Genomic DNA, 18,154 nt, shown 5'->3' on the forward strand with positions numbered 1-18,154 from the left:
TGGCTTTAAACATGGTCCATTGCTCTATGATTTTCAAAGTCACTTCTATAGCTAAGCCATCTTCTTGATGCCTACTTGATATTTTCTCTTGAATTCTGACAGGCATCTCAATTTAATGTGGAAAAAAAAGCAAAATCAATCACACAAATGTACCTACCTATACCTCTGCCACTTGAAGTCTACCCCATGTCATCAAAACTTCCCCATCTCAGTAAATGACCGTAACCCAAAGTCTAAACCCTTTGGTGTGATTCTTGATCAGTAAATCCTATTAGCTCTATCTTCAAAACGACTTCGAATCTCAACCAGTTTTTCCCAACTTTATGGCTACAATCGTAATCCCAACCACCATCATCCTTCACCTGGACAGGTGTGATAGGCAACTGAATTGTCTGTCTTCCTCCACTATTGTACTCCTCCCCAACAGTACACCCTCCACACTGCAGATAGAAGGAACTGTGTAAGAGTACATTTAATCATATCACATCTCTATCTTAAATCTTTCTATGGATTTGTTTCATATTGAAACATTGCCTACAAAATCCTAACTAATCTGGTCCATGAGCACATGTCTCCTGTGCCCTTTTTTCATTCTAGTCAAACTGGACTTCTTCCCAAGAAAATATCAAGCTGATTTATATTTCAGAATCTTTATATCAGCTATTCCTGCTGTCAGAACACCCTGGATCTTCAAAGCATCTGCCTCTTTCTCTTCATTCCAATCTCAACTGAAACATCACCAAAAGCAGGATCAGTGGCTCCTCACTTGCCAGTAATACTCAACCACATTATCACATCTAATCTTCTGCATAGTAGTACACATCATGGCCCTTCATGGCATTGACTTGGTTGTGTATTTGCGTGTCTTCTTCCTCTTTACTTCCTTACTATGAAACAACCACTTGCATCTCTGCCCTCTCCATTGCTATATCCCCTGTGCCTGGCATATAGTAGGCACACTATAACTATTCTTTGATTGCCTTGGTGACTACTGTCCACATGCTAATCTCTTGGACTAACTTTTGTTACACTATTTCTTCTCCCTCTCTGTAAATTTTCCCTTCTTATCTCTCTTCTGGCTTTCTGCTCAGTTTTAAAATAGATATCATTTTTGTCCTCGGAATTTTTCCTTTCAGTATATTGTGAGAGCTTAATTTCCTCAAAAAAACCTATTTTGACAAAAAATCCATAAGGTAAGACCAAACAGAGTAAATGTTTTCTTTGTATAAGAAGACACCTTCCTACCAGAAAGACACTTCCACCAGGAAACAACCAAAAACATTTCTGGTTATTCCTGGTTCCCAGAATTGGAGCCAGTAAGTTTTCCCAATTTCAAGCATTCTTGACCATAGAGATGAAAGACATCTACTTAGAGCTATCAACTCATGACCACTGTTTACATTTGGATTCCAGAAACACAACTTAGCATAGTATCAATTGGCATGATAGTAATTCAAAAGTAGTTTTATCAACATCTTCCAACAGAACAAATGTCCTTACTAAATAGCATCTTCAATGAAGTACCTAAATCTGATGAAGAACAAGTTATACATTTTGCTAAATGTGCATTGGCTCACTCTTCTAGAAAGCTTTCAAATTAATTAAAAATAGGATCTTCAGTAATGGAAAAGAGAAAGAGAGAAAAGTTTGTCTTAATCAGTTTAAATTAGAATTTAACATTACTTTAATACACTAGTGTGTAGTTGACTGCAAGAGTAATAAAGCAAAATTATTGAGTCCTAAGTAGTCACCATTGTATAATATGAAAACTCAAAGTGAATTACCAAAAAGAAATCTCAAAATCCTCTAGTAGCTTCCCACTTCACTCCAAACAAAAGCCAAAATTATTTAACGGCCAGTAAGACTCCATAATGTCAATCTCTTCCTTCTTACTCTATTACCTCTGGGGTCTTCTACTATTCCTCACCACGGGTGCATTGCCCTAGCCACAGGAGTTTCTTTGTCATTCCTACAAAACACCAGGCTTGATCCTGTTCAAGACTTAAACACTAATACCCTTGCAAGAAATATTCTTGCCCTAAATCTCGTGTGGCTCAGGCCCTCACCACCTTGGGTCCTCAACTGCCATGTTCTCTGTGAGGTCATTCCTGACCATACAATTAAAAATCATCCTCTCAGAATCCTCTGATCCCCATCACAGCATTATTTTTCACCATCAAACTTGTTCTACATTGCATATTTACATTGCTCATTGTCATCTGTCTCCCCACAGTAGAATGCAAGCTCCATGATGGCAGGGCTTTTTGTCAGTTTTCTTAACTGCTCTATCATTAGCATCCAGAGTAGTGTCCAACCCAAGGTAAATACTTTATAAACTTTTGGTGAGAAGATGAATATACAGTCTGAGCCACCAAGGAACTTATAAATAAATAAGTAAAGGACACCATTGAACAATTATAGTGCATATTAAGAAATATTGATAGAGTTGTGCATGAGGAGTTTTGTAAACTATAAGAAGTGATATCAAAATAATAATGAGGAATCTGGGCAGAGACATAGTAGGTGATATCTGAGTTAAAGGACAAAAGGAGGATAGTCAGATGGAGAAAAGAGAGAAAGGAAGATATTACAAATGAGATCCACAAGTTATTGCAGAAAAAATAAGTAAAAAAATCATAACAAGGGCCAGCCCGGTGGCGCAGCGATTAAGTTTGCAGGTTCCACTTTGGCTCAGCCTGGGGTTCGCAGGTTCCGATCCCAGGTGCAGACCTACACACTGCTTGTGCCCGACTTGTCAAGCCATGCTGCGGCAGGCATCTCACATATAAAGTAGAGGAAGACAGGCACTGTTGTTAGCTCAGGGCCAGTCTTCCTCAGCAAAAAGAGGAGGATTGGCAGTAGATGTTAGCTCAGGGCTAATCTTCCTCAAAACAAAACAAAAATCATCGCAAGAAAAAAAAGCATAAAGTACATTGCATACTGATTATTACGTCCCACATAATTAACTATAAAAATTGAAAACAGTTTATGCTTTGATAAAGCTACAGTTGATAAATAGATCACATTGTGACATGACCAAATATAAATCTGAGTGTTTCCTAACTTTTGAGAACAAAGCTTTAGACAAGATATACGATGATTTAGGGAAGGAAAGTTGCTGACGGATGAGACACACGCCCATTAAAGACAAGATCTAGCTCATGAACACTGTGTACAGCCTTCATAATGGAAAGGTGCCAGATTAATTTCTTTAAAGTCTCTTGAAATCTAAGTTGGCAACTTTGAAATTCATGTGTAATTCATGAGCTTTTTAAAGGAAATCTAATTAGCGACAGAGAAGTGACTCCCAATTATGTCTTTATGCTGAGGTAGGTATGGCATTATAGGTCGAAGAGGTAGAAAGAAACAAAAAGAATTAAGAATAAGCAGTAATTTCTGCCAAAGACCGGAACACCCCATCACACATACGGCTATTTTGAATCTCCTGACTACAGTGTCTAGGCTCTTTCATTTGTTTGTCCTTTAGTTTGCGCATAAAGAACTTAAGTTGCTTTTTCAAAAAATTATTTTATTGAGGTTGTATTGGCTTATAACATTGTGTAAATTTCAGGTGTACATTATTATATTTCAGTTTCTGTGTAGACTGCATCGTTTTCACCACCAATAGTCTAGTTTTTATTGGTCACTATATACATGTGCCCCTTTAGCCCTCTCATCCTCCTCCCACCCCCATCCCCTCTGGTACCCACCAATCTTTTCTCTTTATCTATGTGTTTGTTTGTTTATCTTCCACATACGAGTGAACTCATATGGTATTTGTCTTTCTCTGTCTGACTTATTTCTCTTGGCCTAATACCCTCAAGGTCCATCCATGTCATCGCGGTTACAACACTTCACACCATGAGAGGCTATGAGGCTGACTGCAGAGTAAGGTGGAGGAGCGTAAGTACCTGCTTGGAGAAGGAGCCATCTTCCTCAGCCTCTTTCCACTTAATTCCTGTTTTTTTGGTGGGAAATGTCCTATTAAAGACCTCATATACAGATTAGCTTTTAAAAATGTACCTTACATTTTATTAGTAGCGGTATATATTAGAACGTCTATGCCTACCTCATGTATTTCTCATACCTACCATTGCGTATCCCTCTTCCTATTTATACCACTTCTATTCCTCTCTCTATCTCTTTATTTCAAATTTAGCCTTTTTGTCCTCTGTATATTGGACTGGGGAGAGAGATGCGCCTAGCATATCACATAGGAGATAATGTCTAGTAAACTAACCTATTCTTCAAGTGAAATTCCGTAACAAATTCAAACTACAACAAAAATTTCCAAGTGAAATTTTAATTCTAAACCAAGTGCCCACACAGTCTCTAAATAGACAAAAACAAAACACTCAAGCTGAATAAAATATGCTAAATTCACTTGGAATGCTGTTCAAAATAATTTTTCCTAAATAAATTTAATTTTTAGAGGGCTGGAGAAACTTCATTAAAATGAGATTTACCTTAAAGAACATATTAAATAAAATAAATGGGAAGTAAAACATACTTTATTAAGTTGCATGGTAAGAATACTTTTTAAAATATTGTGAATGATTGCCACCTGAATACTGGGTGATGTTATATAATTTTGGTAAATAGAGATACCAATTACCATGTTCTTTCCCCATAAAAATAGAATATTGTAGAATTAGCCTTTTTTCCCAAGGCAATGGCTTTGATGATCAGGAAGACACTTTAAAACACTAAAACAAAATATCATACAATAATTTCATTTTAAAGCATCCAAGCTAAATTGTGAAAAGAAATCCTTGTCTGCGGGAAAAGATACATACATATATATGTATATGTATATATGTATATACATATATATAAAATATATTTTTTTAAGAGAGTACTCCAAAGCAAGTCTTTACAATTAGACATTTACAGTATACCGTCCTTACGTCACGGCTTCCATGCAGATTGTAAAAAAGGACTTGTGATTTTTCACTGTGTTCCTTTCAGAATACAACCTTCAGATGTCTGGAAAGAATCTGAAATGCACAGATAGTTTTCCCAAAATTCCAAATTTTGAGGGCACGTTCTTTAAAAATGTTATGTCTTTAAAATAAATTTACTTGCATTGTTAAATCACTACTTTCCCTGTTTACATATAATAGGAACCCTTCAAGCTATGAAATGGCGCGTTGCATATAATCTCTAAGAATGGCTGGCTCTTTTGTAGGGAGAAGCTGTTAGGAATTATTGTTAAGATTTTAAATGTTGTTGGGGTGAGTATCCATGGGAGTTTTAAAGTTTGGATATTTGCATTTATATTTTAAGAAGATTAAATTAAAACTAAAACTGGACATGGTAACATCATTCTGTCGTAGACTAAATTAAATTCTGCCATATATACTTTTATGTGTATAAACATGCACACACACACATATATTCTTATCTAGCACAATGGAAAATTCTTTACATTTGCCAAAGAATACTAGAAACATTAAGACTTCTATTATATAGCAGAGTTCAATTTCACCACTACTTAGCCTGATGATTTTTTAAGGTCAAGTCTCCTGGGATACACACATAACTATCATTCAATATTCCCTGCCAAGTGTCTGAGCTCACCTCTCTTAAAACAATATTCAATTATAAGATGAAAATAATTTACCCAAGCAACCTTGAGAAACACAAACTCTCCATGGCATTAAGGTCCTTCAAGGTGATTGTTCCTCTCTAGTACTGATTCTAAGGTATTAAAATGCATAGATCACATGATCTGAGATAGTCTAATTGAAAAGCTGTAGTTATAAACCTTCAACTCAAAGTTATCTTCATTCACTGACAGAATTACACAATCATTTAAATTTCTTGAATGAAAAAGAAAATGAGGGAAACGATGAAAATAATACCTTTGGTAGATACTGGGAAAATATTTCAAGGGAGAGAGAGAAAGAGATAGCTAGAGAACTCTTTATCTATCCATTCATCTATCCATCCATCCATCCTTGAAAAGCTTTCCTCTGATCTCTCAAGAGAAAAAAACGGACATGTGACAAATGCAAAACACAAGTGATTGACTTAGTGTGTTTAAATATAATGATTCAAAGAATGTATAGTTTAACAACTTGCAAAGTAGGACAGCCAAATGATTTACTTTTCCAAAATGTTGTCCTTTGACTAAAATATAATTTCTTGACGGATATCATGAAACTGAAGATTGTAATTTTTGGATATTATCAGATTTTATTTTTTGAATGTTTAATATCTGACCAGAAATATAGTCATGAAAATGGAAGATAAATTAAATTGATTTGTCCTAAAAACCGGTTTGTTATATGAGTAATCCCCACGTGCTTCTTCAGAATTTCAAACATTCTTATATATAGCATCAGAGTTGCTAATTGGAATTTCACCATGTAAATCATGGGAACGAAATTGGTTAAAATTCTATGCGTAGACATGATAACATATTAAAAATCATTACTATGTTTAAACCCTATATTAGTTAGAAAAATCAGTGAAATAGTGCTAATTCAAAAACTCTGACACACTTATTTTTGGAAACAGACTCACATACTCATTCCAGTCTTCCCATTATTTTTATTATGTACCAGAAAAATAGCACACCTTTATTATGTATCAGAAAAAATAACACTCCTTTGTTAAAGCCATTAAGAGAAAAATATCTTGTTAAGAATTTCCAAGCAAAATTTCTGAATGGTTTTTTAGCTTTTTAAAGTCAAAATCAGTATTTTATTTTTTACAAACATTCAGCTTAATCCCAAATTGCCTCATGTTGCCTTTACATTCACATGCATCTCAGTGACTGATTTTTTCTTAAGTTTTTATATAAATCACACTTTTACCTTAATATGCATCTCATATTGTTACTTGAACATATTGTTGGGGAAAGAAAGGAAAGAGGTTGCTGAGTTTGGAAATACTACTCAGTTCTGAACATGATAACCACTGCTAGCATTCCCTGGAATCCTGTAAATTGACTGGGCTCCCGGGGTGCCTCTCTGTAGCCCCGCCCCCCTAGCCAACATTCCCATGGTTTCACTTGTTGTGTTACAAGTTACACCTATATGTATTAGATGGTAGTTCAATTTTATTTAGATTACCCCCAAAGTCAATGTCTACTTTAGCGTTTGGAAATGTGTATCTATACAACTATCTTGCGATAGTCCCTTTACAGACTAAATAAATCTGAACATTTATGATTTTTGTTTGTATAGTAGGTATATATTCTTTAAAAAATCACATATATTCTACTTAGTCTTAAAGATTGGCTTCATTTCCACTTGTTTAGCAGTTTCTAATGTGCAAACCACCTAAGCGGTGTAGAAAGAAGCTGAGTGCGAGTCAGGGAATGCTATTCTAAGGATAAGCATCTACCATTCCACGAGTTAGAAGTCAAGGAAACAGAAGACCTCAAGCAGAAGATTTTCTTGACAGATGTAAAAGAATTGATGAGGGGCATCTACCTCACTCCAATCCACTGTCCATTCCTTTCTTTTTATTTGACCCTGATAGCCACAGAGGGATCATCAGCCAACATTCTCATTTAGAATTCAGAATGCATTTCCTATAACGTTTGTTATAAGTGGTGGTTGTGAACAGTTGAATTAATACTGAGTATGACGCTTCATATACATTCTAGAATAAGCGGGTTTTTGCCTCCTGTCCTCACAACTTAATTACCATTTCCAACATGGTTTTTATAGGAAAGAACATCCAGATTTCCCAACGACTTACAAATAATTAGAATATAATCTACTGATAAATATGGAGAGCTCATATAAAAATATAGTTTAGCTTTTCTACCATCTCTAAGAAATTTGAATTTATGTGAAAACAATTTTATTGCTTTTTGCATGCACATTTGCTGCAAAAAGCATACTTAACTGATACTTACTCCCAACTCTGGACTTTGGAGATCCTAATAATTAAAGTTTAAGGCAAAGTTGTAAACCTAATACAGAGAAAACTTCATTTACAGATTCTTTTAATCAATTTTTAATATTTTATTTTCTTACCAATAGTAACTATGAGATTTTTATTCTAAAAGATATTTAATAATATAAAATTCTAATTTAAAAAATTGTATTTTTAAATTCTGCCTAACTGTATTTCCAAAAGTGAAAAAAAATAATATTTAATGAGACTTATCGATCTAAATGATAATACGTACTTTGGGTTGTATGTGAAATTATAAGATTTGCTCATCAGCACTAAGAAATCTGCTGGCTTCATTCTAGCTACTGTAAAGGAAGCAAAATTCCCTTAACTATCTTGTTAAAGCATTCTTTCATGTTTTCTATTAAGTTGTTTCGCCCTTTGAATCATTGTCTATTTTAATTTATTCTTTTAAAAAGAAACTAAGTTACTTAAACTTTTACCCTTAGAAGCTTCACAACAGCTAAGCATGGAATTGATTTCAGGGCATGTTTTTTTTAAATGATGGTCAATATCAAAGGAAAGAACATCCAAGCGATGAATATTGAAGAAAGCGTAGAGAGTTTGGACAAATAAAAGAGATGGTACTTATTTTTCCCCAAACATTTTAAATATCCAATAAGATATTACCCATTGAGAACAAGCCATAATCCCTGGAAATGAAGGCCACAGAAAGGGTTTTGGCACTCTCCTGTAATACTAATGTACTGTTGGATCACTACTGCAGAAAAACAGTTGTCCTGCATTTTAGTGATCCGACACATCATCAGAGGAATAAACAACTCTCTCAGCCAACAAAAATGCAATGTAGCTGCCGCGACAGATTCTAGTTTTAGACCTTTGGTGAAAAAAATACATGTATCAAATATGATTTCCTTACATTATTTTTATCTAAAAAGAAAAGCCAAATGAGAATTCAAATTGATGTTAATATAAATTCTTAATAGCTTGGAAAAAAAGCTTTAAAAATCAAAGCCTATTTCATTATTGAAATTAATTGTCTGCCTCTATGTACACATACCTATTTACACACAAGATGGACATACATTTTTATTTTCAAAAACATCGTTGTATTTCATTTCAAAAACTCATTGAATAAAATTATATATGGTAAACAAACAATGTTTTTTTTGAGCAATCTTTTCTAAAGACATGATAAACTTACTTGAATATACACAATATTTATCGGATATCTTGGAAACCAAAGAACTAAAGAAAAGCTCAATGCTATCACAATTATACAACATCACTGTACACTTCCAAATTTGTCTAGAGCAATATACCTGCCCTTACATCTTTTCTGCTCACAAATTTCAAGTCTTGACAAATGCAGAAACAATGTCAAAATAGATTCTCCTCCAAGAAAAAACAATTTATGGGGTTCAAGACTTTCTTTTATCATATGAAATATTGAATGGTAATTTGTACCTGAGCAAGCAATATATCTTCGAAAATAATACAGTCCTTATCCTAAAACACATTTCATAGACACTAGCTTTGACGTAAACCACTCTATACAGCTATTGATCAAATCAGTATATTGAAAACCTTATTACAAAATCTCTGGTCCCTTTCTATCCTGCAAAGGACACTTTAGGACACCACAAACTTGCAGCTCCACTCTATCATGAATTTCCTTCAAATAAACTTGGCAGAGGAATGAGGAATGCCAAATTTTTCACTTAATTTCTGAAGGACATCACCGTTTAAGGAACATGTTCTTGAAATTAAAGAATTTAAAACATGAAAGTCATGAAAGAAAAGAAACAGAGACCCAAAAGCTTCGCTTCTAAAGTATGTTTTGTAAAATTACAAACACACATTCACGAACATATCTAAATATATAGCATCTACTACAACAGAATAAAGCTGCTTTTGAAGCAGTCGCTTCAAATTTGATACACCAACTCACACCTAACTCTAAACCCAATTTAACTGATTCGGAAGCACTATAAGACACTTTAACAAAAAACTTGGAAGATTACGACAAATCTCTTAAAACATCAAACCAAAGGTCCACATAACTTCAAAATAAAGTGAAACGCACATCCAGCTCTCAGAACATTAAAAAGCCTTCTGCCTACCTTGGCCTTGTCCACTCCCCTGCTGACTCCAAAGTATCACAGTCATCATCAGCAGTCCTGGAGTCCACGTCCACATTCTCCTAGTGTCACTTTCTTGTCTTCTGGCCATTGCATTTTAAACTCTGCATATTGAGTGGGGTGGGCATGAAAAGCACAATAAATTAAAATCTTAAAGAAATATATAACCACTCAAATCCCATATCTAATAGGCATTGTGTATTTACAAATTACCCTGCTTACGAGGAGATACGTTTGAAATCATGCCTCCCTTTGGGATTCTCACGAGGATGATTAATATGAAACCTCATTCATCTTTAACCTCATATTCTAAACATTCATCTGAACGATATTTTTCCATATCAGTTTGCAAAATTGGCCATTAAATCTAGGAATGCTTAAAAAGTACGACCAAAATGCCTATCAGAGTTCAGCCAAGCAAAAAATTCTACATGGACACTATTTATAACTTGTTATTTAGGTAAATTGATGCATTAAAAATGAACATATACAAAATGACTTTTCAACACCCTTATGCAAATTTACCATAAGTATCTCATAAAATATTCTGTAGTTTTGAGTGAAATGGTATTCTAGTTTTATCAGGAACTTTGCGTAAAGAGATTTCATCAAGTACACAAAACTAATCTTGTGTACTTAAAATTGAGAGTAAAATTATAGAAATAACAAAACATTTGCAGTTCCAATTCCACATATATAAACCATAGGAAGTCATATATATATATATATATATATATATATGATAAAATATACTTGAATGTTCATTTTAACTTTGTTTTTAATACTGAAAAATAAAAATGCTTATATGCCCACCAAAGGGATATTATCTATTCATACAGTTGAATGATACACAGTAGCTAAAATGAATAAACTTAAGCTACATGAACCAACATGGATAAATGTCAAGAATAAAAAGTTAAGCAAAAATAGCAAGTTGCAGAATGATAGGTTCAATAATATAATACTATACATTTTATATGTAAACGTAAAATAGTTAAAATTATATGTTTTCATATATGCATAAATATGTAATACAACATAATCTGTAAGAATGATAAATACCTTCATAACAAAATTAAGAAATTGCAAGATTACAACTTATTTATTTATTTACTTTTGGTGAGGAAGACTCGCCCTGAGTTAATATCTGTTGCCAATCTTCCTCTTTTTGCTTGAGGAAGATTGTCACAGAGCTAACATCTATGCCAATCTTTCTCTATTTTGTATGTGGGATGTCACCACAGCATGGCTTGATGAGCAGTGTGTAGGCCTGTATTGGGGATCTGAACCTGCGAACCCCTGGGCCACTGAAGCAGAGCGCACGAACTTAACCACTGCACCACCAGGCCAGTCCTGCAATATTACAATTTAAATAGTTATCAAAAAGAATCTTTAGAGAAGATTAACCCTAAGTCCCAATTTTTCCACAGTTGTCAAAATATGGAGGTAAGGAAAGTAAATTTAATGATTTCCCAAATAAACCCTGTACTCAAAATGCTACATAATCGTAATTCTAGGAAACTTGGAAGGGAATCTAGGCACCCAGAACTCCTCCTTCTCCCTTTCTTCTACAACAAGAAAGAAAAGAATTTAATTACTCATTTTGCATTTTTTCATTTCAGACTCATTGTATCAGAGCCAAAGGGAAATTTAAGGACCATCTAATCTAGCTTCCTTATTTTATACGAGCAAATAGGTCAAGAAGGTTGCAATATTTCCAAGCTCATGCATAACAACAGAATGATGATGACAATTATAGCCTTAGTACTAATAAATATTTCTTGAAAATATATTATCCCAGATTATTTTACTGTGCAAAATAATTTTACTATGCCTTACATTCCTTGTCTCATTTCGTTCACACAGAAATCCTATGAACTAAGCACTTTCAAAATCACCATTTCACAGCTGTGAAAACAGAGGCTTAGAGAAAAGCCACACAATTCTCAGTGATTAGTAGGCACCATTGTTGTGATCTGAGCCAAAACAGGATGACTTCAGTGCTGATGCTCTGAACAAGCAATCAGTAAGCAGGAATTTAGCCCTATATCTCCCAACTACAGTCATCATTCCAAAAAGGATGCTAAGAAGAGGAAATACAGAAAGCTTTCATATAGATCCTCATATATTTATCCCAAATAAACATCTTCAAAATGAAAATCATTAAAACATAAGACAATTGAAGCATAGTTATTAATTCCTAAAAGCATCAACCCTTTTCAGAGTAATTCCAGGATTCCAGGGCAAATCTCAACCCCTCCCTAACACAAATTAGCATTACTAACAATTTTACATTGAAAAACAAGATGGGTGATATTACAAAAGAGCAATGGTGATGCTGGATTACTTGTTTAGGGGGCAGGGAACAAGGTAGGGATCTGTTACCCAAGACCAGTCTTAATGGTACACATCCATGTATGCCGGTGTGCGGGTATATATGTCCGCGCTCTTTTAAGCACTAACTGATAGATCTCTGTCCCCTTCTAATCACTGTGTAACCGTATTTATCTGGTACCAACAATGTCTAAATTCATGTTTAAATCACCCTTCAGTGGATTACTTTTGTAATCTATTTTTACTTGCTGTTTCCTTACCTTCTGCTAACCTGCACACAGTACTCATTTTAGATGATGTGGGCTTTTTTTGTTATTGTATAGACAACTGAGGCAGTATTTGAAAAATCTTAACTCTTCAGGAAGGATTGGCATATCAAACACCAGTTCCACGATATATTTTAGTACAATTTTAAAGAACAGATGGCTTTCAAATTGTTATTTTAATCAAAAGAAAATGTAACCTTCCTCTCTGATTTGATGTTTATAGAAAACTAATATTTCATAAATGTCAAGTTTCTATGATGTATTATCTATATATGCTATTCCTGTCATTCTATAAATATGAACATCATAACTCTCTATGAAACGTTTATATTAATCAACAACTGTGCTCACATAAGGTAATATTAATCCATTTTTTATTTTTATGAAAGAAAAACAAAGTAACAGACAGGAGTATTCTAGATGAACCAGAAAATAAAGTAGCATTTATCATAAGGACATGCCAAGGACTTCTCTAAATCTTTTTTTGGAACATTCTTTTTTCATGCATAAGAGATTAAAAAGTAAATGAGAAATATCTACTTTATTTTATGTACTTTTACTTGTGCCTGTTTCTCTTTAAAGACTGGGATAAGCCCTAAAACATGGATAGTTGGATCCATTGTGCTTTTATGCCATAAATTAGATTTGACATTCAGTGAGCAGAGAAGGAGAACTTCAGACTTCGGATTGGTAATGACTTTATAAATACATCTTGACTCAATAGTGTTCATCTCATTCTTTTAATGTTGAAGGTCACCGAAGAAAAGAGAATAGACCTTAAGAATGTATAGTGTATTATATCTTACCATAAATTACAGCAAAATTAGATTGTTACACAAGGACTTTGGAGTAGACAGAACTATGAGACGGTGTCATGGAGTACTGTGGATCCACAGTCTATCTCCAGTGTGTTGCTCTGTCGGATGGAGCAGGCAATGATACCACCTGGCCTGAGGGATGCTTCACATTTAGAGATGGCAACTAGGAAAGACAATGTGAATTAACAGTCTTGGCTGTAGAATATCTCCCATCAACACAAGTGGATGCTTCCAGGTGTCAGAGCCACTTCTGATACAGACCATCTCTGGGTTATATCTGCAGCCAACTTTTAAAAAATTTTTCTGCCCTCTCCCAATAGTTCCATTTCTCATATGGATCTTATAGATATTTTCTTCTTCCCCAATCAGCAGACTCAACCAATCAACCTACGTTCTGTGTATGTATATAGTTGGTTCTTAAAATATACTTCTGCATCCAGATAAGTAATGCCTTCAGACTTGCTATTCCATTGTGGTGTACAGAAAGTGGCTCTATTCACCTTCTAATATGAGTTTTTAGAGCAGCTTCCATTTGATGAGGAAGATTGGCCCTGAGCTAACATCTGTGCCAATCTTCCTCTATTTTGTACGCGGGATGCTGCCACAGCATGGCTTGATGAGCCACGCATAGGTCCATGTCTGGGATCCAAACCCACATATCCTGGACCTCTGAAGAGGAGTATGCAAACTTAACCACTACACCACTGGGCCAGCCCCTTTAGAGAAGCTTCTTTAAAGAAAATTCTTAAATTATTTTCTGAAACGAAGTTTCCTTTCAAGTCCCTCCTCTTGGCAATAGGTTTCTTTATTGAAGTGCTTCTCCAGTGAGAGCTGGGCTGTCTCAAGGAGCCTCCAAGTTGATGCTCCTTTTGCTCAACTTCTCCATTATAGAGCAACTTCTCTGATCACCCTTTTAAAACTAAAGACCAAAGAAAAATTGGATCAGGAAGTGACCATGGATCGCAGGTCATCAATTCCTCTTCTCAGCATATTATAGGAACACAATCTAGGCCAGAAAAACATAGCAGAGCCCATTACAGCTCTCGAGTTCCAGTTATTAACATTGATTTTTTTCAATGGGAAATTTTCATTAGAAGCCATCACATGACTTACATTCAGTAATAACTTAGATTAAGATACATATTGGAGCTTCATTTTAACATCGCCCTTGGACGAGGTGTCATGGAGTCATTTTTAAAAGGGGTCTTTTTGACATTAGTAAATTCTCCTGGGTAGGACCTATCTCAGTCCAAACTATATCAGGCATGTAATAGTGAGGGTTCAAGTCCTTTATAATCCAAATTAAGATTACAATAGATGTAAATAATATATACATAGATACAATACATAAATACATTTGTATTTATTTATTTTATTTATTTTTTCAACAGGATAAAACTTAGAGGCTGAAAATACTACCCCAGACCACCACAACTTAGAATAAAGAGCAAAGGCAATGATAAGACACTTGGATGTTGACCCCATTTAGTATCTTTGACAAATTAATCTCTCTAAGATTCAGTCTGTACATATGTGGCCAATGAAAAAGCTCTAAAATTCCTATAAGCTATAAAGTTTTAAAATTCTACTATGTCATTAGTTCAGGAAAACTGATAAATCACTTACCAGTTGGCATCATAGAGTAAGAAACATCCTGAAATGTAACATTGCATGCACTTCTGTCTTTTTAGTGTGATCCATAAATGTTCTGCTTCAGAATAATCCATGATACCTGGTAAAATTCACAGTCGTATATATCACTGTGGACATGTTGAATCAGAACCTCTGAAGATGAAGCCTTGGAATATGCATTGTAATAAATCATCCAAGATAAATAAGCCAGAAGCTTCTGGGTCATTTTTGTGTCCTTCCTCTGTATTCCCACAATATCCAATCCATATTCATTTTAAAAATATTTGAGTTCCAAGTATATCTAGAAGTTTTCCCACTTATTTTCATTTCTAATGTCTGTCTGTCTTTGTTATCCTAGCCTCATCACTAGTCTATATAATTTCGTTCTTAACTCCCTGTACTATAGTAGCTACATAAAAACCAAAGTGATTTCTTAGAATGTCTATTAGTTTGTATCTCTCCCTACTTTTCCAGTGTACTTAGATTGAAGCCCACATTCTTTGCCATTACCAATAAAGCCCTGTATAGTTTCACATCTCCTTACCTTTCAGTCACGTCTCATGGGTCCTTCTCCCTTCTTTACTCAAACCAGATTCATAGTTTTTAATTTCTTCTACATAGCAAGATCGTCCTCGTATCAGGGCCCTTAAATATCCTGGTTTCTCTTCCTAAAAGAGTCTCTCTCTCTTAAACTATTTTTTATCATAAAGTTAGGAATAACTGGTTTATACCATGGTATTTACTTAAAAGTTATAGATAAATAGATTTCATAGAAAGCTACAGTCTTTCTAATCTTAATGAAAGAAAGTTCTATTTTCAGACTGACTTTTTGATGAAATACAAAATAAAATAGCAACTAGTCATCTATGCATAATTTTAAATGAATATGACTGAGAGACCTAAAGTAAGTTTAGCAATAATCACCCTAATGTTTGGGAGCCCAAGGGAGCCATAAAGGCCTAAATTCTCTCCAGAGAGGGAGAGTGATTTATCCTCCTAAACACTGAGGAATCACTGAAGCAGCATAAAATCATTCCCATATAGCCTGATATCCTCTCAAGTGGACTTAAAAATGAGCCATCCCCAGGCCAGACTCCCTGACACATATCTCTTTAGTTAAGGTGGGGAGAGGAGCCCTTGAGCCTTGGAAATACAGGAAGGGAATAGACTGTGGACCCCATTGGATCTAGTGGGTCTTAAATTTTATTAATTTGCTCAGCAAATATGTGTCAGATAGTATACTAGTAACCAAGCTACAGTGGTGAACAAGAAAGCCAGGGTCCCTGCACTCTTAGGACTTGAATTCTAGAAAGAAAGTCAGGTGCAGAAACCCAATACACAAAAAGAAGAAATATGCAAAATCAAAAAAGAAGCTGAATATACAACACGGATATTGGGGGGAACATCAGATGGAGTTGAATTTAACCACCTCTTTCAGGTGATAATATTTAAGCTTAGACCTAAGAATAGCAAGAGTTAGCTTTGCACACAGTGGGGAGAGAGTCTTTTAGGAAGAGAAACCAGAGTATATAAGGGCCCTGATATGAGGATGATCTTGGTATGTAGAAGAAATTAAAAACTATGAATCTGGTTTGAGTAAAGCAGGGAGAAAGACCCAGGAGATGTGACTGAAAGGTAAGGAGATATGAAATTATACAGGGCTTTATTGGTAATAGCAAAGAAAGTGGGCTTCAGTCCAAGTACACTGGAAAAGTAGGGAGAGATATGAGCTGATAGACATTCTAAGAGATCACTTTGGTTTTTATGTAGCTGCTAGAGTATAGGGAGTCAAAAATGAAATTAGGTAGACTAGTGATGTGGCTAGGATAACAAAGTAAGCCATTAGAAATGAAAATAAGTGGGAAAACTTCTAGATATACTTGGAATTCAAATATTTTTTAAATGAATATGGATTGGATATTGTGGGACTACAGAGGGAGGACACAAAAATGACCCATAAGCTTCTGGCTTATTTATCTGAATGTTTGGTGGTGCTATTTACTAGGACATGTTTTCTCTGAAGTATCCATGTGCTGTTGTCAAGTGAGGTATAGACTCACAGAGGAAGGGTCTGTGCCAAACTCCAAAACTGGAAATCACTAGCTCTTTAGTATAGAATTAGTGATTAAAGATTAGAGAAAGTGTGTATAGAGACAGAAGAAAAGAATGAGTAGGATAGAGGCCAAAGAAACACCACTATTTAAAGGTTGGGTAGAGGAAAAGAAACAAATAAATTTTTCAAATAATGGTGGGGAAATGGAACTCAGGATATTTGCAAGGGAGTGCTAAAAATGAACCACAGCGTATGTAACTAAAAATGTGGAAATTGAAGACCAGAGAGTACTGATGGATTGAGAGGGAGAAGCAAGAGCTATAACCTAGGGTGAGTGCCAACAAAGATGAAAAACTGTAGGAAGGAGAATACTTGAGCAAATGAGTCAGAAGAAGAATGGTGTCCAGAAGAGGGGATATTTGCCTTAAAGATCTTAGTGGTACATTTACTGGTATAGAAAATGTCTCAGATTTGACTAAGAGAGGGGTAACTGAAATGGAGGAAAGAAAATAGTAATGGAGATAAGGATGTCAAGAAACAGATAGAACATGGGATTTTGATGATCTTTCCATGTGAATAGTGAAGTCACTAAAAATGACAAGAAAAAGATTTTGAGCAAGGATTTAAAGCCATAAATAGATGACCAGAAGTCTGTCAGTTCGTCAGTGTCAACAATACAAAAAGAGCATGGCTAGTATTTCCAAAGTGCTTGCATTTCAAACAAACAGAATGACTTGCAAGAGGGAGATACATTAGCGATCTGGAAGCTATAATGGGGAGCAAGAACAACTTTTTCTGGCCTTAAGGTATGTGGAGGATGAGACAAAGTCTAGTCTCAATTTATGAAGGCTATAGGAAAATTGTCCTTTGTTGTCAGCCAAGTTTCATTTTAAGAGAATTAAAAAGGTAATGTAGAACTTCATGAAAGTCACTTTTAATGGTTTTAGGTAGCTTAGCAAGTAGTACATAAAATTAAGATTTAGCAAAAATTTAAAAAATTAAATTCCAATGGGACATCATCTCATTTCAAAATCC

At 34.9% G+C, this 18,154-nt stretch overlaps 1 protein-coding gene across 8 annotated transcripts in view; it reads right to left on the reverse strand.

The window, feature by feature from the left end:
* ROBO2 (roundabout guidance receptor 2) overlaps positions 1 to 18,154 on the reverse strand; it is a 1,555,999-nt gene that overhangs the window by 1,520,840 nt on the left and 17,005 nt on the right. For all 8 annotated transcript variants that reach the window (XM_070252274.1, XM_070252275.1, XM_070252262.1 and 5 more), the window contains exon 2: positions 9,999 to 10,120. In XM_070252274.1, the coding sequence (XP_070108375.1) occupies positions 9,999 to 10,107 (109 nt within the window). In that variant the 5' untranslated portion in view covers positions 10,108 to 10,120. The remainder of the gene's footprint in view (positions 1 to 9,998; positions 10,121 to 18,154) is intronic.

The sequence above is a fragment of the Equus caballus genome, chromosome 26, assembly GCF_041296265.1.
Source record: "Equus caballus isolate H_3958 breed thoroughbred chromosome 26, TB-T2T, whole genome shotgun sequence".
NCBI classification, from domain to species: domain Eukaryota; kingdom Metazoa; phylum Chordata; class Mammalia; order Perissodactyla; family Equidae; genus Equus; species Equus caballus.